Source organism: Pteronotus mesoamericanus, unplaced genomic scaffold (assembly GCF_021234165.1).
Source record: "Pteronotus mesoamericanus isolate MK-2021 breed Mesoamerican mustached bat unplaced genomic scaffold, CSHL_Meso_final scaffold_21, whole genome shotgun sequence".
NCBI lineage: Eukaryota > Metazoa > Chordata > Mammalia > Chiroptera > Mormoopidae > Pteronotus > Pteronotus mesoamericanus.
Window position 1 is genome coordinate 28,866,063 of NW_026555310.1, and position 22,576 is coordinate 28,888,638.

At 36.9% G+C, this 22,576-nt stretch overlaps 1 protein-coding gene across 3 annotated transcripts in view; it reads left to right on the plus strand.

The window, feature by feature from the left end:
• Positions 1–13,355, plus strand: part of LRP6 (LDL receptor related protein 6) — a 140,824-nt gene extending 127,469 nt beyond the window's left edge. For 2 of the 3 annotated variants that reach the window (XM_054591419.1, XM_054591420.1), the window contains 4 exons: positions 3,113–3,343; positions 4,576–4,712; positions 5,367–5,464; positions 8,233–13,355. In XM_054591419.1, the coding sequence (XP_054447394.1) occupies positions 3,113–3,343; positions 4,576–4,712; positions 5,367–5,464; positions 8,233–8,527 (761 nt within the window). In that variant the 3' untranslated portion in view covers positions 8,528–13,355. The remainder of the gene's footprint in view (positions 1–3,112; positions 3,344–4,575; positions 4,713–5,366; positions 5,465–8,232) is intronic. The other variant, XR_008530640.1, reaches the window with a different exon arrangement.
• Positions 13,356–22,576: the final 9,221 nt, after the last annotated feature.

Below are 22,576 nucleotides of genomic sequence, written 5' to 3' on the forward strand. Positions count from 1 at the left end.
TGAAGATATAGGGTGTTATCAGTGAATAGTGTTAATTATGTAGATAAGTGGAGAGATTGAATTCCTGGCAAAGGAAATATCCTATTCAAAAGCAGAGTGAAACAGGCACCTTTGGGAAACTGCATGTAAATGGGACTGCCAAAGTACATGCTACATTATGAGGGGTGTCAGCAAGATAAAACATACATAAAGGTAAGATCATAGAGGACTTTGCTTTTCCTCTGAAGAGCCTAGACAGTATTCCAGAATAATAGAGAGCCATTGAGCAGCTTAAGTAAAGGGCTGGCATTGCTGTATAATTGTGAAAGCTGTAAAGCAGATGGGTTGGAGGATAAGATTATAGTCAGGGAAATCTATTAGACTGGTTGCTTTCAAACTTTTTTGACCAAATCAAGAGGATACAAAGACATGGGTACACACATAAACAAATATGTCATACAACAGTGTTTATCCATATTATGCAGAATGCATTCTTACATTTTCTATTTTAAAATGTTAGTCACAACCCACTAAATTGTTTTCACCATATAATAACTTGCAGCCTATAATTTAAAAAGGCTTAGGAGACTGTCGTAGATCAGGCAGAAGATGATGAGGATCTAAATCAAGAAGGAGTGCTCGTGGTGAAAAGATAGATTTGAGTTATTTTGGAAATAAAATAAAAAGTTTGGTAACCATTTAGATGTAGTTGGTAAGTGCAGGGTGACACACAGAACCTAATTGAGTAACTGAAGTCATTTCATTAACTAGAACATATAGCAGGGACTGAAAGCGGAAGAACCATTCTGTATCTTTGCTGCAGATACACTCTTTGGCTGATGTGGGTTGTTTTTTATTACTTTATTTTTGTTTTTTATTTAATTTAAATATCTTTGCTATAGGTACCTCATTTATATGATCTGCTTTACCCCTGGAATGTAGGAAACATGGCAGATGATGGGGACAACGAGTTCAGTTTGAATATGTTGCATTAAAGTTGTCCATGGGATATCCCATGGAAGCTGTTCAGGAAGTTGTTGACCATAGGGGTCCGTAGCCCAAAAGAGAGGTTTGGGCTCTTTAGTTTATTAATGAAATTAAAGCGGAGGCAGTGGATGAAACCTCCCAGTGAGAGTTAAGTAGCGGAAGAAAATAGCCGGGAGTAGATAGCACTCAGAAGCATCAGTACTTAGGCAGACAAAGGAGAATGAAACCAACAAAAGGAAACAAAGAATAATTAAAGATAGTGAAACTTAAGAAAGTGGTGTCTTGGAAGGATATTGATCAGACATTTTTGAAAAAACAAGAGCCAGCAGTATTGAAAGTATAGAGAGGCCAGTGAGATGAAGGGTTCAATGAAGATGGCAAATAGGAGAATGTTGACCTTTGCCAGACTAGTTTCTGTGTGGTGGTGAGGATAGAAGCCTGATTTCAGTGAGTCAAGATGGGACCCAGAGACTAAGAATTAGAGATAGGGTGCATAAACTATTCTTTCTTGAAGCCTAGCATTGGAAAGGAATGCCCAGGGCACTAAAAAGGAATAGGATGTGCTAGTTGCTTGCAGAACTAAGCAGAGTCTGTACCTCAGACACCATAGATGAAATATGTTAACTGACAGCCCTTACATATTATGTAACTTTGTGATGTTATTTTCTCTCATTTCTTTTATTTAACCTATCAGGGTGAGTTTCGTTATGTGGATGGGAGATTTGAGGTAGGATGAAACAAACAGAAGGAAGGTTTTTAAAGGATCTGCAATTGTGAGCTATAGTCTGACTATTCAGAATGGAAGAATTTTCCTTCTGAATCAAAGAGTAACATTCTAAATTGGATGAACCCTTTTGCTCTTTCCCTCTACCTCTAATAGTGATGCCTTGTGCTTCTGCAGCCTCGGTCTCATGAAGGGGATGCCACAGGCAGGGCCTTCCCTAGTGCTCTCATGCTCTGGCTTTCTTTCTCCGTCCTCAAGTTCTCAAGTATCCAGGGACCTGTTCCTTGCCCTCAGGCAGCTAGACTCACCCTGGAGGCAGCAGCATGTTGAGCCCAAGAGCTAATGCTCATCTGTAGCTTCTAATTTCCTTTCACCAGGCCTCAATGTCACTTTTCAAACCTAAAATCAAGCTCAGAGTTGCTTTTGGCTTCACCATTCCAGGTAAAACATTTAATGATTTTCTAGGTTCATCCATTCTGGCCCTAAAATGTACTCTGAGATTCCAAAATAAGTTTTTTTTTATATTTATGGTATACAGAATGAAGTAGGATAGATATATATGTATTTAAAACTTCTTAATAGAATTTAACTCTACAATTCACTTAACTTCTTTATTTTTATCATTTATAATATGCTTCCCCAATGTATTGTTTTCTTTCTGTCTTCACTTAAGGATAGTTCATTTGATTCCTAATGATAACATTTATCTATAATTCATAGGTCATGATATACATGTTTGATGGGGGACCCAAGAAAACCTGGAATTTATTTATAAAAAATTGTCTATTTATCCTGACACGTTTAAACTGCAGTCCCCTTTTGGTGTCGTACACCTACTAAGACTTTTTCTTCACTGCTCAGAGCAGTTTTTGAGCTCGTCAGGTTTGATGCCTTTTAGTGCTTCTGCTGCTTTTTGTTTCACCTCTTCTACTTTGGGAAAACATTTTCTTTTGAGGGCTTTTTTAATGGGAAACAAACAAAAAATAGTCCTTTAAGGCGAGATTGGGTGAATAGGGAGGGTACGGCATGGGGGTCATGCCATTTTTAGTCAAAAACTGACGAACACGCAGCACAGTGTGGGCAGGTGCACTCATTAATCACCCATGGTGAAATGGTCAAGTGCGTTGAGTCTTCAAAAAAAATTCACTGAAGTTGAGTGCAGCCTCTCACAACACCTCCAGCTGGTACACGGATACAGATGGATTCCCAGAACACTCACCTACTGAGTGAAGCCAGTACTACAGGTGGCCCCCCTCCAGAAGATATTTCCAGTTTTTTTGGATCCCCCTCATATCCATACAAAAGAAAAATGTTTATAAGTGGTCATTAGCTTCACACTCTGCTCTCAAGCCCTTTTTTTGATTACTACTTTGAATCTATAGTTGTTTTTCATTATATAACTGTACTGCATTCTCATTTTAGATCCAACTGAGGAGCCAGCGCCACAGGCCACCAATACAGTTGGTTCAGTTATTGGAGTAATTGTCACTATTTTTGTGTCTGGAACCATATACTTTATCTGCCAGAGGATGTTGTGTCCACGTATGAAGGGAGATGGAGAAACCATGACTAATGACTATGTAGTTCATGGACCAGCTTCTGTGCCCCTTGGTTATGTGCCACACCCAGGTTCTTTGTCAGGATCTCTTCCAGGTGAGTTAGGACTGATGCACTGAAAATCAAGTGTTGGGTCCTGGCAAGATTCTCCATTTTCCATAATTGAAACAGGATATTTATTGCCCAGAGTCCATTTCAAACTAGACCTTGAACTGAAAAAATTTTAAGAACAATTGTTCTCCTTTACTTTTAGCACCTTCTCTGTACACAAAAGATACAAGGTATGGGTTGGTAGAAACTGCCAAAGGATATAAATCAAATACATGCACAATCCTTTATATATACTGCATTTTTGGATGCAGTCTACTAAACATGAATTGCCCAGTCACTTGGTCAAAGTCATAAACCACAGTTCTTTAGGTTCACTATAGGCGACCTCAGTAAGACTAAGATTTCTTTTCATCAAACAAAGATTGGGAAATAGCTGGGTGATCGCAGGGAGGTATAGTGTCTTGTTTCCTCCTAATGCTGGGACTAGGGTTCATTCTGGTGTAACTGAGCAGCCAGGAGTTCTGTGCTTGGGTAGACCCCACTGCTCTAGAGGAGAAGAGCTTTCTTACCTGTGCTTTCTGGTGCCCTGAGTGTAAAGAAGCCTCTTTGTTTTGATGAATGCAGAGAAGGAGGTTTCAGGCAAAAGCCTTCTGAAAATAAGGGCTTATTCTGGGTATAACTTACCAAGTAAACAGACATGATTTTTAAACTGTTAATGATAATGATTCTGTATCACTATACCTATTTGCAGTTAGTGCAATTTAGGAAGTCACTTAGAAAAAATACAAATTTTTCTTTGGCATTGGTGGTTGTGATTACAATATTTGTATCCAGTAGCTGAAGAAATAATCTCCCATACATTGTATTTGTGGCCTTAAAAATGGGTTTAGTTTCTTTTTGAGCAAATCTGTTTAATCTACCCTGCTTCACAACCTCCGCTCTCCACAGCCCTTTCTTCCTCAGATCCTCTAAGAGGTTGAAAACCTCTCATTTTATCTCACGTTGAAGAGCTCTGCTTCCATCCTGGGGCAGGGTGGGGGGCAGCTACTCTTGGCCTCGTTTTAGGCTGGCTGTCCGTGGAAGTGTTCGCTCTCAGGGAACGTTCATGTTCCTTCTCCATGAAGTGTTTTCAATAATTTTTAGAAAAAGGGGGCATAAATTGTTTAAAAGTCAAACTCTTTGACTGTTGGTCTTTGTAATCCTAATATTGAATAAAATTATGCCATGCATCTTTATTGGTCTTGTTCATCTTCAGTATTTGTTTTCCTTCATTTTAGGAATGTCTCGAGGTAAATCAATGATCAGCTCCCTCAGTATCATGGGGGGAAGCAGTGGACCCCCTTATGACCGAGCTCATGTCACAGGAGCCTCATCAAGTAGTTCTTCAAGCACCAAAGGCACTTACTTCCCTGCAGTAAGCAGTCTGTTTTCCTTTGTTTCACTATGAATGCTAAGATACATAGGATCTTAGATTTTTAACTCATTTCAGTGTGGGTAACTCAGTGATTGTAATGTGAAAAATTTTAAATTTAGTATGAATTTAGGTATATAAGGTTCAAAGAAGACTTTAGCATCACCTTGTGAGCACTTACAAATCTTCCTTTATGTTTACTGTGTAGTAATCAGCATATTTGAAAGCACTGGACATTCATTTCTATTTAGGTGAAAGTAGAATGACTGAATAGCTCCTCTTGAGAGGCTTAGGACCTTCGTTCCATGAACTCCCAAAAGAGGAAGCTCATGGCACTTTTCCTATGTCAGTAATTTTCCTTTAAACAATTATAATTAAAAAAATTAAAACCCAGCTATACCAAACTTAAACAAGTGACTTATGGGTTATAGATTTTCTTCTCATCATCTTGCGCAGTTTAGCCATAATGAATTGTATTGTAAGGAGTGGGGAGCTACGGTCCTAAAGTCAGTCCTCTGGAAAGGAAGGATTGTGCTAATAGTGTAATAGGAAGGAACATGAACAGAGATGAAAGAAGAGAAGTTGAAAGAGAGTCTAATAGCCTCTGTCTGGGATAGACCATTGTTATATTAATAATTTCATTAAATTTCCTTTTAGATTTTGAACCCTCCACCATCCCCAGCCACAGAGCGATCACATTACACTATGGAATTTGGTTATTCTTCAAACAGTCCTTCCACTCATAGGTCCTACAGGTAATACACATCCTCCTCTAATATCAATCGAAGGATTTATTAGAAGGACGAAGTATTCTAGCTGTGGGCTTGATGTAGCCCCAAGTCAGTAGATAGATCATGGTCACTGAGAGAGAATGGGCATCTCCTCTTGGTAATGCTGACATTGTCTCTACCACAATTCTTTTCTTTCAGAGCATTGTACATTTCTTTAAGAGTCACAAATGATGGCTTTTAGGATAGTAGAGTGTATAGCTGTAAGTACTTTGGCAGTATTTTAAGGAAATGTTATCCGTCAAATTGATTTCAAGATAGATTACTTGCTTAAGTTAGGTTTGATTGATAACTAAGGATGAAGTATTGGATTAAGACTGTGTGTGGTTCAGGTTGTGAGAGCTCAAAAACAGGGTTTTTAAAAGCGCAGAATTTGAGAGAAGCTTAAGTTCAGCTCTTGTTTACATATGTTATAGTTGCATGGAATAGAACATGACTCACTCAGCCAAATGAAATTTATTTGTAAGGGGGGATATGCCTTTTGTAAATCTGTAGAGCAGAGGGAACAGGTTAATAAGCACAAGTACTAGTGTGTTACCCTTAGTCTTCCCTGTTATTTGAAAGACCAGCAAAAAGTGAAGAGCTTGATTATTTTCTGTCTACTCACTTAGTGCTCAGTATTTATTGGCATTCCTCAAGTGCCTATTATCTTCAAGATAATGTGCTCCCTAGCATTCCAATCAAATAACCCTGGTGTAACCATATAGATATATAGAAATCAAGTGGAAACTATTTATACTACCTCATTCAGAATTCTCATTTCAGTTTTTAGAAAAGATTACTTGAAATAGGTTACACTCTGAACTGATTTTTATATTTTATTGTAACTTTGCTCTTCCTGCCACACATTTGTTCTAAAAAGCCAAAATAGAAAAGCAAAAACCTGAAAATTGAAAAAAGATAAAAAGGAAAGACCTAAAATTTTATTTTAAAATTTTAAATTTCTGCAAATTGAATAAATTGCTGTTTGATTAAAATGACCATAATTACATCAAAAACAATTCTTAGTCATTTCCCACATCTCAAATTAAGCCCATTTTGTTTCTTCTGAGTGAAATGTTTCACATTTGTTGAGCTTTTTGTCTAAACTGGAACCTAAAAGAATTTGTTGATTCTGTTTCCTTCCTTTCTTCCCTGGGTTTGTTTTTTTTTTTTTCCTCCCATGAAAGTGGAAGTGTTGGGACTATTAAATATCGAGCCAAGAAATTTTACCAAGGCTCAACACCTGATTGGAAGGAAAGATATAAGACCTAAAAAAATACTATGACATCATGTCGATATTGGTAGTTAAACACAAACAAAAAGTTCACATGCTGTTGCGTAAGCCTGCTCAGCAGGTTATGTAGGTTTTGGTCTTTTGGCAGCCATTTCTTTTGAGGCAAGTCCTAATGCTATCAAATGGCTTGTATCCTGGGATATTATCTGTGGCACTCTTTCTTACTAGGTGTTTTATGAATTGTTACTTCAGTTTTGCACTTGTTCTTGCCCTTCTTTTACAATTATTTTGTTTGATGAAAAAGCATGTAAGATTAACTTCACCATATTGAAAGTATAAAGGGTATAAGAAGTTGCAGGTAGCACTAGAAATGATAGAAAAATCTGCACGTTGCCCTGGCGGCTGTTGGCTCAGTGGGCTGAGCGCTGGCCTGCAAACTGAAAGGTTACCAGTTCGATTACTGGTCAGGCCACGTGCCTGGGTTGCGGGCCCGTTAGGGGCATGTAGGGGACAACCGATCAATGTTTCTTTTTCTCTTTTTCTCCTTTCCTTCCCCTCTCTTTAAAAAATAAATAAAATCCTTAACAAACAGAAAACCTGTGCATTAAGTGAGCTCTTATTTTCACTCGTATGATCCCTTTTTTTCAATGCCTTTTTCTTTAATGAGCCATGCTACAAACTTTATTAACAGCTATAGATTACTTGGAAAGGTAAATAAACAAGTATAAGAAATAAGTTAGATCAAATACATGTTAGAAAATTCACTAGTCCTATATGGATATTTAGAATGTATCATTTTGATGTTCACGTAAAGCTGCTCTTAATGACAATACACTTATCTATACATAGAGAGTCATAAATCTCTCTCTGAAACCACAGCAGTTTCCCTTTGCTGATAGAACAGTAATGGGATAGATATGCCCCTCGGGCTGTGTACAGTGTTTAGTCTAGCTTGTACAGTATTTGATTTTTTAAAAGAGAGTGAAGTCGTCAGACATCATTAAATTATTCATCAGGTAAATTACAGAGCAGTTTAAGAATGTTGAAGGAGTGTTAACATGTTTGAGTAGTGTAAAACGTGTAAAGACCCATTCTTTTCAAAGACCATGAAGTGGCAGAAATTAGTGAGGTTCACTATATATAGACTAAATGTGGACTGTATAACTGACAGATTTTCCAAAGATGACCATTAAGTATGATTTTGAATAGTTCTTTTTTATTTCGTGATACATTTTAACTTAAAGCTGTAAGAGCACATCCAAGGTCACCTCTGCATTTCCATTCTACCCATTTTTAGTTGCCTCTAATCACATTTTATTTGAGAATATAAAATACATTCTGTCTTCCACTTCCAGTCTGCCATTGAAAATTGCCCCTTGGTCTGTGCAAATGTAAATTGTAGTAGCTTATTACCTTCAAGATGAAGTTTATATCTAACTTCAGTATCTACCAGTATTTTGATAAGGAAAACCACTTTTCTATAAAACTAACTCTTCTCTTGATTTTCTTCCAATACCAGCTATAGGCCGTATAGTTACCGGCACTTTGCACCCCCCACCACACCCTGCAGCACCGATGTTTGTGACAGTGACTACGCCCCCAGCCGGAGAATGACCTCAGTGGCAACAGTCAAGGGCTACACTAGTGACTTGAACTATGACTCAGAGCCTGTGCCCCCGCCTCCCACACCCCGAAGCCAATACTTGTCAGCGGAAGAGAACTATGAAAGCTGCCCGCCCTCTCCATACACAGAGAGGAGCTACTCTCACCACCTCTACCCGCCGCCCCCCTCTCCCTGTACAGACTCCTCCTGAGGGGGGGCCCTCCTCCTCTGACTGCCTCCAATGCAACAATGTACATACAGATTTGGTTGAGATCTGGAGGGGGGGAGGGAGATACTAGAGAAGGGTGAGGCAGGCCATGTACAGTTAAAAATTATAAATGGAGTAGGGAATACTGGAGATATTTGTACAGAAGAAAAGGATATTTATATATTTTCTTAAAACAGCAGATTTGCTGCTTGTGCCATAAAAATTTGTATAAAAATAAATTTGTACTAAAAGTTTTATTTTTGCAAACTAAATACACAAAGCATGCCTTAAACCCAGTGAAGTGACTGAGTACAAAGGAAACAGGCATAATAAAGGCATCGGTGACCAGGAATGTCTGGGCTTTGTTGATACCAAAAAAAAAAAAAAAAAAAAAAACGGAGAAAGAAAAATTTAAGTCCATCTCAGAGCAGCAAACCATAGATACTTGGAAGTAGCCAAATAGCCTTCATGTTAACTAACATTTGAGGGCCAACAGGTTTAAGAAATTATGAAAAAAAAATACGGAATTAATACTAACTTTGGACATAGGGCTTTGTTTTCTCTAGGAATCCAAGAATTTTAGTGAGGAAAATAGATATTTATAAAAATCCATTCTGGGTATTGCTATTGAAGGACAGATCAGCTGTCTGGTAAGATGCTGTGGGGCTATTTGTGTGTGCAAGTCTTCTGTCCCTACCTTAGACCCCACCCCTCTTTCAAAATTTTTTTCTCTAGGTGTTTTTACCTTCCTTGTTCCCCCAGCAGCTTTGTAGGCCGGTTTGCCAAGATGCCATGATTTATTCAAAGCTTTTTATCTGAGAGTTAACTAAATGGAATTTTCTAAATTAAGGTTTCATTTTAATACTTACACTAGCTCCATTCCCCTGTAGGCTTAGCTCTTCAATTGGACTGCTATTTTTGCATATTGATCAAAGGTTAGACATATTATTGCTCCTCTTCTAAGATTGTTTTAATGCTCATTAAACTGTCTTTTTACAGCACATATAGACAATGTTTAAGAATTACAAATTTATCCATTATGTTTTTGTTGTAAATTAATCATATATCCTTGCAGTACTTTCAGCATGTAATATCACAGTATGAAATCATTTTTATATATATTTTTCCTACTAAAATATTTAAATGTGTTCTGGTAAGAGACAATCTATGTAAAAGGAGAATTTTGTTATCATTAGATTTTCCCTTTATTAACTGTTTGTGACATTTTCATGTTCTTTAGGCCAATTTTCCTCAGAATGATGTCTACATACATACCTCTTCTAATGTGTGACATGAGTATCTTTCTGTTGCCTAATGTGAATGTTAGAATTTTCCAATTATCCACAAATTATCCTTATAATCACCTTGTATATATTTGTGTGTTCTCTCTTATCCCAATATGGATTAAGATTTAACAAACTTAACAACACGGATCAAACGAGAAGGCAAAGTATTAACTTCTCAGCTGTCAGAGCTCGGGCAGAGGGGATGACGCAAGGCTCTCGCGTCACCAGCCTGACCTGCGCGGTACTGGGGCTGCTGCATCTTCAGCTACTGGGGCTGACCTGTGGGATGATTCTCGCGCTGCTCTTCCACCTTGCCAGAAGTTAGTTTTCTGCTTTTCACGTTTTCAGCATTTCTCTGCTAAAATTGAATGTGTTTTTAAACTAACGTACATTTTACCTTAACAGATGTTGGTCATCTAGTTGGTCATTATTGAATGGTTTTTTTTAAGAATTCCGTCTTGCTGAGTCCTCCCTGGATTTCAGGGCCCAAGAGAAAACAATGGAAGAAAGGATTCAGAGTATCAGCAAGAGGGAAGAAGTACTTCTTTAAGCAATTAAAAAATACCTAAGTAAACTTCTTAGAGAGAAACAAAAGCGGTGTCAGAATAACGCTTAGATTGCATTATAAGAATCTTAAAAGAATCAGGTGCACTTGATTTTGCATATAAATAAATGGTGATCCATCAGTGTCTTGCATTTCAGTCAGACAGGCATTAACTCTTCCTGTTGACAAACAAAGTGCTCACAGCCTAACAGAATGGACACTGAAGTTGTATTCTGTGACACACAGGGGCACTTGATGCTTAAATGAAGATGGAGAGGTTAGCAATAACTGGGTATCAATTAGAATTTGAGAATTCTATATGTTTACATTTTTTAATGTGCATCTTTATCTGGTGGGCTTCCCATGTGGAAACTTGCACTATGATGAACTAAGAAGAATATTGCCTTGTTATATCTCAGTCCAAGTGCTTGTACTGCGATGGCAATGGCCTCTTCTTGCAAAATGCTAATTTGTGTGCCAATTTGAAATTATTTGAAGGTGGTTCAGTTTAATCTCAGAATCCTCTTTCTGGAGTGGTTGAGATGAATTTTTAATATTTTGGGGAGTACCTTTAAAATGAGAGAATTGTCGGAATTCAGGAAAGACTTATTGTTCCTTATGTTACATGGACAGTTAAGCTTAAGTAAACTACCGTGTCTTGATTATTAAACACAAGAGCCTTAGTTAGAAAAACTAAGGCTAAAAAAAAAAAAGAGCGCGTGAGCACAGATTAGGGGAAAAAGTCAAAAAGAAAGGGTTTGAATTTGGGTGTATTGCTAAATTCATATCCATGGGGGTGGGGGAATGAATAAAATTTCATTAGCTTTCTTAAAAATGTATTTATTTTGAATGTCTTAAAGTATACCCACTTATTGATATGATTAGAATCATCTGAGAAATCGGCTTTCGCAGAACATACATTCTGTGCACTATAGTAAGCTGTTCCACATTGGGGTGGTCTTTTATGACTCTGAAATTTGTAACTTGAACTTGGCTCCTGCAGAGCCCCGGTCTTCTAAACAGTGGCCCGTGGGTTTTGCTCTGAACCTTTAATATATTTGAGAACAACTATTCTAAATGGCTGATATGTATTTAGAAATCTAAGATTAGATGGATGAATTGGAGGAAGGTGGTTTGAGCAGTAAAATTTTAGTGTGTTTGAAGATTGCATTTGCTCATTTAAAGACAACTTTAAAGTCAGTAATTTCCGTAAAGCCAACTCATTGAATATTAGGATATAAAAATAGCCTCCGTTTGTATTAGGTCGCAGTTCGTTTGGGTGGAAATCTTCTCCTTTTGCTGTAAAGGCACATTAATGAAGAAGACTTGAAGTACAGTTGGTAGCTGTGGCTTCCCTAGCCTCTCAATGAACTGTGTGTATGTATGTGACCTGATAGTAGTAGTCATGGCAGACATTACTTGCTTCTGGTACCAGAGAGGCTTGTGGTATACGAGCCTGCTTCTCCGCAGTAGATGTACTGCTGCCGTTTCCCCATCTAGTCCTGTGCCTAGATTAGAGGCTTAGAAGTATAGTTTTAAAATTGTTTTATCTCTTGGAGGAAAAAACATGCCACTCCTTTAATTTGCATGTCCTAAGGGCTGTATATTGCATACCATTTCACATCTAACAAAAATCAGAAACAAAAATCTTGGGCTTTTCAAATTCCAAATTATGTCATATTTTATTAAGTTACAGTATGTCTAGAGTGTGGGTGTGAGTATGTAAGCATCAGTTGACGGACAAGTATCTGGACATTTACAAACGAGACTATACGCTAGGTGTAGACATGAACTGAGTCATAAAAAAGTAATTAAATGTTTAAAACATGTTCTCAGAATGTTTAAATTCAAGAAATTTAATTTTATTTGGTATTTCTTTCCTTATCCCAAGTCTAAAATGAGCCTGGAGAAATAACAGATGACTTTAGAAAGTGCTGACAGCATGTGTGGTTTCTGACTTCCGAGACGGCATCCTTTCATAGTAGTCTCAAAATTCAGCGCTTGAAATCCTCAAAGTTATAGAAGACTTTGGACCTAAAATATTATCATTTTGCCTTTGTAATTTTAAAAAATTTTAAGTTATGAGTATTGTGAATCTATATGTGCAGGATATTTCTGTCTTGATTTTGTGTATTATTCAACTAACCCTCTGCCTGAGTTGGGGGGAGGTGGATTCTTGGAGTTACCTAGATGATGCATAGTGAAGTTACTGGTTACCCCCAACCCCCTTTCAGTGTAGGTACACTTTACTCTGTGTTTCTATTTCATAGGGCATCCTCAAACCATTAAGTTTACTGCTGAAAAAAAAATATTCATGACTTTACAGATAGAATTATAAACTAAGCAGTTTCTTATACTCAGAAGTGGATTATTATAGACCTAACAAAAACTTTTTCCCCCCACCATTACATAGGGTTTTTCCAAAAGTTAACACCAAAAAATCATAGGCAACTGCTCTTGCTTAACTGTCCATTCTTTTTTTAAATCAGGGTAGAGATGCATATATAAGTGTATATATTCTTTTAATATGGATATTTAAAAAAAAAGAGTCTGATGAAGTCTAATGTCACATGAAATTAAGTATCTGGGGTTAGGAAGGAAAAAATTTAAAAGAGTAAAGAGGATACTGGGAAACTTAAGCTGGACTAGCCTTATTTGCAAGTGAAGGATCTGGTGCTGCTTTCAAATGTTTATCCTTTGTGTTTTTAAATTTTTTTCTTAAGCTTTAATCTTCGTTTTGTCTTAAAGTCAGCTGGTGTTTCTTGTTCATGGACTTTGGTACGATGGTGCTTTGCAAGGATGTATTTATATTTTAATGGCCAACATTTGGTCAGCCCTTGTCCACTATTCACTTCCCTCTTTTTGTAAAATAAGTGCTTTAATTGTAAACTGTATAAAAATACCTTGTATAAACCCCCCTTTTGATTATTACAATAAGCTGAGTTGTAACAAATGAAATGTTGATTTTTATAATAAAACAGTGGAAAATAAAAGTGTCATTTCTTTTCAGCAAGAAATTAAAACCAGCTGCTTGTGCTTTGCTGTGATATACAACTGGTGTGTTTCAAACACAACAAAACCCACCTTTCTTTTTATTTCAGCTAAAATACAACCTTGGAAGAAAGGCTTTTTATTAGGCAGTAATTGAGCTCAAACATCAGGTGGTTAATGGAAACCAAGTTTTAATATAAAGGTCTTTCCTTAGCAAATGCTTTTCAGTCAGTAAGCTTGCCTTGGCTTAGACATTTATCTAATTTACAAAGCAACCCCTGCCCCCACTGTAAGTCTAATACCTGACAATATACATAGTGGTTTCCCTGGCTTAAGGGCAGGTACAAGAATGCAGAAAACAGTGCAAATTGTTTTGGGTTCTTGTTTCCCTCAGGTAGGTTTGCAGCTAAGTTTTTACAGTTTTTTTTTTAATTTTAATTCTTTGCCTTGTATGTAGTTGCATTTAAATGTAATTTTAAATCAAAGGATGAGTTGCTTTAAATATGGAGTTAAACTTGTTAATGGGTTCAAGCCATACTACCCCAAAATAATACAGCACCTTGGCATATTAAATATTTTAAGCAGAAGGAATTTGAGAAATGTCATGCAGGAAGGACACTGACCTTCCCCTGAAGTAGGTCATAAACCCTCATGTGAGAGGTGCCCTCCCTGAACCCAGAGGAAAGGAGAGAAAGGGACACAGCAAACTGAACGAACAGGCCTTGCTAAATTTCCCCGAGTTTACACACGTAGCTCATACCATTGGGCTGGCCAAAAAGTCCGTATAGTTTTTTCTGTAAAATAAAAGGCACATTTTTCATTTTCACCAATAACTTTATTGTTTTCGATATTTTGAGTATGTTGGCTATGTCCCACATGGTATAAAGTTGATATTTCTCAGTTAAATGATTTGACACTGTCAACTTCAACTGGTCTACCCAACCTTGGAGCATTGTCCAGCGAGAAATCTCCAGCAGGAAACTTTGCAAACCACTTTTGACACATTCGATCAGTCACGGCATCTTCTCCATACACTGCACTGTTTCAGTTCTGTTTTTACCTTTCTTGAAATAAAGCATAATATGCCAAAAATGTTGCTTATTGTCTTCCATCTTCAATATTAAAATAGCTACACAAAAATCCACCAATTTTGGTAATGCATGCTGAGATGACAGCTGTCACAAGTGCAATCTAACAAAATCGTTTCGAATAAAGACAACTAAGCTCTACGAGAGCCACCTTAGAGGGGAAACAGACTTTTTGGCCAGCTCAATATCTGTCCCATTGTATCTTTACATAACTTTCCCCTTGCCTCAAACCTAGCATAGAAATTCTCAGGTGTAACCACTTCTTTGTGTCTTTCTTTTCTTATGAGGGCTCCCATATTGTGTAAAACTTGTTTTCTCTTGTTAGTCTCTTGTTACAGGGGTCCCAGTGGAGAACTTAAAAGATACTCTTCTTTGCACCCACTCCTGAAAATTTTCTTCTTATTTTCATTTGTAAATTCAGGTTTAATCACCATGTAAAGCCAGTTTCCAATAGGTTAAAAATAAAGGATAGTTTTGTTAACATTGGGCTTGCATTTACTGTTCTGTGCACCAGGTACTGTGCTAAGTATCCCATTTTTTGCCCCTCCAAATAGAGAACTGATTAATGAGCCAATTGACAGGAAATGCCAAATTTTAGTAAGAAAAAGTAAAGTGCAAAATTTCAATCAGACACAGTGGCAGTGGGTGGAGGGAAAAGGACCCTGATTTGAGGTTTAGATTCTAATCTCTGTTCCATTTTCATTAACTCAAGGCATGTCTGAACTCATTCACTATTTGTTGGTATTAATCTCTATTAAGTTTCCTGAGCCTTGACTGTCAGCCAGTTCTATTACCTGCTCCAGAAAGCCACTCGTACATAAAGCGTTCTAGGCAATGAATAGTGTTGCAAGTCTTTTGGAGGTGAAACAGCTATGTAGTAGTATCCCATTCTGTTCTGATGCCTATTCCAAGCCTCCTTCCCCCTTTGCCCTTTCTCTGGTCCTGCCCTGCATGTTAAAGGAATTTATACTCAAAAGAGAGCGCCAGGCAGGCCCATGATACAGCACAAGCTTTATGACAGACACGAGTATCTTGAGAGAGTTTTGGGTTCTGATCATCCTACCAAAAGCTTGCCACTGCCAATTACCAATGTGATGGCCTCAAAGGATCTTGTGTTTTGTCCTGTAATTAGAGTTCTTTATCTTGGGGATTCCGCGGGGTTAGGGCCCTCAAGTTCTATGCAGTGCTTGTGTTTCTTAGGTGCAGGTGTGTGTCAGGAACGTTTTTTAAGTAAACTCAAATTTTGATCTAGGGCAATTTATACTTCCTATTATGTCAATTTTCATTGTTTATGTGATTCAGGGAATTTGTCCATTTCATCAGTGTTGACAATTTATTGGCGAAATATTTTTAAAAAAAGTATCTCTTTGATGTCAGTTCTCATTTCTGACATTTCGTAATTTGTGTCTTGGTCAAACTGAAGGTGTGTCAATTTTATAGATCTTTTAAAAAATGAGCTCTTATTCTAATTTCCTCTGTTGCACGTTCATTTTCTATTTCATTGTTTTCTCTTCATTATTTCTTTTACTCATTTAGGTCAAATTTGCTTAGCTGCTTAAGATGGAACCTAATGGACTTGAGAGCTTTCTTTCCTACTATAAGCGTTTAAAGCTATACATTTTCCCTCTAAGCATGTTTATCATTTAGTTCAAAACTTTTTCCAGTTTCACTTGTGATTTCTTTTTTGGACCATGGATTATATAAAAGTGTGTTTAACTTCTAAATACATGTGAATTTTTAGACATAATTTTGTTAGACTTGATTTCATAATGGTCATAGATACTCTATAATTTTAACTTTCAAAAATGTATTGACACTTGTTTTATGTGCCAGACGAGGGTCTAATAGTGAATGTTTTATGGGCGTTTGAGTAGTAGTCTGCAGTGGATGGATGCAGTGAAGTCAGGTCTATTGGATTAGTATTGTTCTAGTCTTCTATATCTTTACTGATTTTCTGTCTACTCTCCCTTTCTGAGAGAGTGTTGAAATCTCCAACTAAATTACAGATTTATCTATTTCACCTTTTTTGTTTAATCGGTTTTTGCTTCATTTTGAGCTCTGCATATTTTAGGATTATTATTTCTTAAATAAACTCCTTTTTATTGACTTTAGAGAGAATGAAGGAGAGAGAGAAACATTGATTTGTTGTTCCACTTATGTATGTGTTCACTGGTTGATTCTTATTATGTGCCTTGACCAAAGCTGTGATTTTGGCAGATTGTTGGGGCAACACACTAACCAACTGAGCTACCTGGCCAGGACTGTTTTAGGAGTATTATGTCTTAATAATCCACCCTTCTATCATTATATAATGTTCCTCTTGGTCTGCACATTATATGAACTGAAGTCCACATTGACAATATACCCATTCCTGCTTGCTTAATAGTTTTGGATATATTTTTCTCTTCTTTTACTTTTAACATATTTCAGTTTCATGTATGGACATAAAATAGAATATAATTGGGTCTTCCTTTTTATTCATTCTATCCTTGCCTTTTAATTGGAGTGTTTAGCCATTGCCATTTAATGCAGTTATTGATATGACAGAGTTTATCTACTGTCTTGCTATTTTCTTCTTGTGCCAAATGTTCCTTTTCTTTGGCCTTCTTTTGAATTATTTTTAATAGTCCATTTATTTCCACTATTGACTTACTAGCTATGCATATGTGGTCATGACTGTATGATTTACTGTATGCATTTTTAATTTGCTTTAGTCTATCTTGAAATAATACCTCATTTTGCATATGAGAACTTTACAAGAGTATTTTCCCTGCCAGTCCTTTGTGTTTTAGTGTCATACATCGTATTTCTGCATGTTGCAAATATCACAATACACTGTTATTTTTGCTTTAAGCAGTCAATTGTCTTTTTTTTTTTAACAATTTAAAGATGAGAAAAATATTTTTACTTACTCATATTTTTATTGTTCTTTGGTGTTTTTTATTCCTTTGTATAGATCTGATTTTCTGTCTGGTATAATTCTTCAGGCTGAAGAATTCCCTTTGGTGTATCTCACGTTGTTGGTCTGCTCATGATAAATTCTACTTTTGATTGCCTGAAAATGTTTTCATATTGTCTTCATTAAAAAAAAAAAACTAAAACAGCATTATTGAGGTACAATTGACATACAATAAACAGCATACATTGAAAGTATACAGTGATTAATTTTGTGATGTATACAGTGAAATACGACAAGGTAATGAACGGCTCCATCGCCCCGAAGCACTCAGGCCCCTTTGCATCTCCAGGCAACCAATGATCTCTTTTCTGTCACAGTGCATTTGTTTGCATATCTAGAATTTTATATAAATAAATTCTTACTGTGTGGCTGGGGAGTGTCTAAATTTCATCCATATTACAACATATACTAATAGTTTATCCCTTTTTTATTGAATAGTATTCCATTGTATGGACATTCCACAACTTGTTTATCCATTCATCTATGATGGGCTTTCACAAAGTTATTACATTTGGTACAAGTTTTAGACAAAATTCAATTTTTTTGAGTAAGTTCCTCAGAGTGAAATGATTGGGTTACCTGGTAAATGTTTAACTTTTTAAGAATCTGTCAAAATGTTTTCCATCTTGGAAATATAGTACAGTTTTACATTCTGTTTTTCTTGAGCAAGCTTTGGTAGTTTTTGTCTTTCAAGAAATTTGTCCATTTCATTTGAGTTGTCAAATTTTTGGCATATTCTTTTATTCTTTTATTCTTTTATTATCTGTGGAACCTGTAATGATGTCACCTCTCTCCTTCCTGATATTGGTATTTTATGCCTTTGCCCCTGATCAGTCTTACTCAAAGTTTTATTAATCTCAAAAAAACCCATCTTCTGGTTATATTGATTTTTTTTTTTACTATTTCTTGGTTTTCTATTTCTTTAATTCCCTTTATTTCTTTCCTTAATGCTACTGTGCATTTGCCTTTTTCTGGTTTAAGGTACAAGGAGAAGACATCAATTAATGACCATTTTAATATAGGTGTTTAGTGCTATAAGTTTCCCCTAAGTACTGCTTTACTGCCTCTCATAAATTCCAGTGCGCTGTTTTCATTTTCTTTAAGGTCAGATTTTTTCTTTGAGCCATGGGTGATTTAGACATGGGTTATTTCATTGCCAAACATTTGAGGAATATCCTAGCTCTCTTTCTGTTACTGATTTATAATTTAATTCCACTGTGATCAGTAAACATACTTTGTATGATTTGAATCCTTTTGAATTTATGGATTTGTTTTATGATCCAGAATATAGTTCATCTTTGTAAATCTTCCATGTGCACACAAAAAGAGTGTGTTTTCCACTGTTGTTAAGTATAATGCTTTATGATGTCAATTAGGTCAAGAGGATTGGTGCTGTTGGTTTACAGCATCCTTGCTGATTTTCTGGTCGTTCTATCAGTTATTGAGAGAGAGGTATTGAAATTCCAACTGTGATCCTGAATGTCTGTTGCTCCTTGCAATTCTATCCGTTTTGCTTTGTGTATTTTGAAGCCGTTATTAGATTGTGAATTGTGGTTCGTAGTAAGAAATACGTATTTGACCTTTGTCCCTGTTCCTGGTATAGAGCTCCAAAATCAATTGCCAGTGATTTAATCAGTCATGTCTATGTAATGAAGCCTCCTTAAAACCCAAGAGGATGAGATTTGGAGAGCTTCTGATTGGTGAACACTTGGAGATGCTGGGAACGTGGTGAGCTTGGAGAAGGTGTGGGAGCTCCATGCCCCTTTCCCCATATCTTGGCCTACACATCTGTTCCAGAATCGTACATCCTTTTATAAAAACCAGGTAATCAAGTAAGTAAAATCTCTCTCTGAGTTCTGTGAGCTGTCCTAGCACATTAACAGAACCCAGGGAGGGGTGATGGGATCTTCTGATTTACAGTCCGCCAGTCCGAAGCCCTGGTGACAGCCTAGACGCGTGCGTGCACAGGCCAGCCGCACAGGACAGAGCTCTAACCCGTCCCCAGGGTGACAGTGTCAGAAGGGAGTGGAATTGTAGGATAACCCGCTGGTGTCAGAGAATTCTTGATGGTGTGGAAAACTCACAAACACAACAGGATGTATAAACATTAGAGTTATGTTCTCTTGATGAATCGACTCCTCTATTATTAAATGATACTGATTTATACTAAAAATAGTCTTTGCTCTAAAATCTATTTTGACATTTATGTAGCCACTCCATTTTTCATTTGATAAGTGTTACTGTATTTTTCCATCCTTTATTTTTTAACATAATGTCTTTATATATAAAGCATTTTTTGTTTAGAGGCTGCATATATCTAGGTCTGGCTTTTTTTTTAACTGCCTTTTAATTGGGATGGTTAGACTATTTTCATTTATTTTGACTATTGATATGGCTTGATTCAATCTACCAACTTGCTATTTGTTTCCTTTTTCTCTCACCTGTCCTTTGTTGTCCTTTTTCTGCTTTATTTTTGGATTGAGTATTTTTTATGACTCCATCTTATCACCTTTGTTGGTTTACTAGCTATATATCTTGTGTGTGTATGTGTGTATATGTTTTAGTGGTTTTTAGGTTTATTCTGTACATCTTTAACTTACCACAGTCTACCTTCAAGTGAAATTATGCACTTCATGTATAGTATGGAACCTTAGAATTGTACTACCTCTTTTCAGCTGCAGTACCATTATTGTCAAATATTTTATTCTACCTGTCTTATAAAACCCCACAGTAGTAGTATTTTCTTTTAAATGGTCTGTAATCTTTTAAAGAGATTTAGATAAGAAAAAAGGTTTTTAAAAAAATTTAATCACATATTATTTGTTATTCCCAGTGCTCTTTTCAGGAGATGCTGGTTTGTGTTTCTTCTGCCTGAAGGACTTCTTGTAATGTTTTTTGTAGTTCACTTCTGCTAGTGAGGAATTCTTTAGCTTTCACATATTTCAAAAAGTATTTCACCTTTTTTTAAAAAAACATCTCTTTTTGGGGTATAGAATTCTGTGTTGACAATTTTTTTCTCTTGGTACTTTAAAGATGACACTCCATTTTATTATGTCTTATATTGTTTCACAATAAAAGTTTGCTACCAATTTTTTTGTTTCTGAGTATGTCATGTACCTTTTCCTCTGGCTACTCTTCAGATTTTTTTAAATCACTGGTTTTGAGCAATTCATGACATGCCTGAGTGTAGTTTTCTACATGTTTTTTTGTGGTTGACATTCACTGAGTTTCTTGGTTCTGTGAGCTTGTGGTTTTCATCAGATTTGGAAATACTCCACTGCAGTTACACCTAGATTGGCCAGTAGAAGCCATCCCATAGTTCACTATTGTTTTGTTGTTTTTTTCCTGGTCTTATTTCTCTGTGTTTTATTTTGAATTTATTGCTATGTCTTCGTATGTACTTATCTGTTCTCCTACATACCGTAGTCTGCTCTTAATCCAGTCCAGTCTGTTTTTCATCTCAGAGTTATAGATTTCTTTAGAGGTTTTAAATCGTATTTATAATTTCTATGTGGACTTCAAGGTTCGGTCTTTCCTTTGCCTTATCGAGCATATGGAATACAATTATAATAGTTTTAATGTCCTTGTCTAGTAATTCTATCAGCTGTATCATTTCCAGGGTGGCTTTTCTTGATTTTTCTCATTATTGGTTTCATTTTCCTGCTTCTTTTTATGCCTTGTAATTTTTCAACTGTATGCCAGACATTGTTAGTGCTACCCTGTTGAGTACTGGATCTTTTAGTGATCCTAGGAAGATTCTTGAGCTTTATTCTGGAACACAATTAAGTTACTTGATAACAGTTTAATCCTTTTGGTTCTTGCTCTTCATCTTTAGTGGGCAGAACCAGAAGTATGTTTAGGGCTAATTTTTTCCCATTACAGAGGCAAAATGCTTCTGAGTATTTTACCTATTGCTGTGCAAATTTGAGGGTTTTCTATTCTGGTTAGTGGAAATAAGCACAACTCCCAACCCTGTGTGAGCTTCGGAATGTGTTCCCTTAATATCTTCAGGTGTTCTTTTTTGAAGGCTTAGGTAACATCTTCACGTATATGTGGTGTTCAGGGTTCATTTGAAAACTTGAGGGGACCTCTCTGCAGATCTCTGAAGTTTTTTGTGCCATTCTCTTCTCTCCATCATTTCCCCTGCAAACTCCAGCTGCCTTGGCCTTCCTGGACTCCCCAGCTCTCTCTGCTCTTCAGGGAGACAGCTGAGCCCTGTGTGGTTCCCCCACCTTCCGACACAGCCTGAGCAGGCTTTCCCTGCAGTGCTCTAGGGCAGGCAGAGGGCTGGCTTTGTCTCTCATCTCTCAGGACCAGTCCTTCATTACCTGATGCACAAGGTCTTAAAAACTGTTCCTTCATATTTTGTCTATTTTTTTCAGTTGTTTTAAGCAGGAGGTTAAATTCAGTTACTGTTACTTCATCATAGATGGAAGGTGCAGACAATGTTGGAACGCTTAAAGAGCTTGTTAAAACTACATGTACCTTGGGCCATACTCCAGTCTTACTGATTTATAGGTTACAGCTGTAAGGCTAAGGTATGATTCTGCAATTGTGCCCTGAAAATATGCCAGGCATTAGGTGTACAAAGTTAAATTAGACATCATACTTGTTTATGAAAGAGTTTGCAATCCAGTGTGAAAGACTGGTTTTTATGGTACCAGTATATTAAGTATAATGTTCACATACAGGGTGTTAGGGAGCATCCTTATGAGTCAAGGCATCCAAATGCAGCCCCGAGATGGCTGAGAGAGGGTTGCGAATGGTTCCTGGAGGAAACGAAGGAGTGAATTTTGAAAGATGGGCTAGGGTGAGTTGAATTAGAGGAAATAGGGGAAAGAGGACCAGCTGGCAAGAACACTTTAAATGGAGAGAATGTTACGAAGCCGCTGGACAACAAGGTTGCATCATAATACACTTGGGGACCTTCAAATAGTTTGACATGGTGGATCACAGTGAGAGAAGAGATGGTCTCCAGTGTCTCCATCTGTAAAAGGAGATGCCTTTAGCCCTGACATCTATAACTCTCAGTTTGGGGAGGGAAGTAGGAGAATAACTTGGTTCCATTGAGATGGGCTGAGTAGTGAAGCGTGATAAGAGGCCTACTTTTCTCTTGAAGTTGAAAGATTTTTTTTATGCATTTATTTATGTAACCACCAAAGGTTTTGTTAAACACCTATTTTC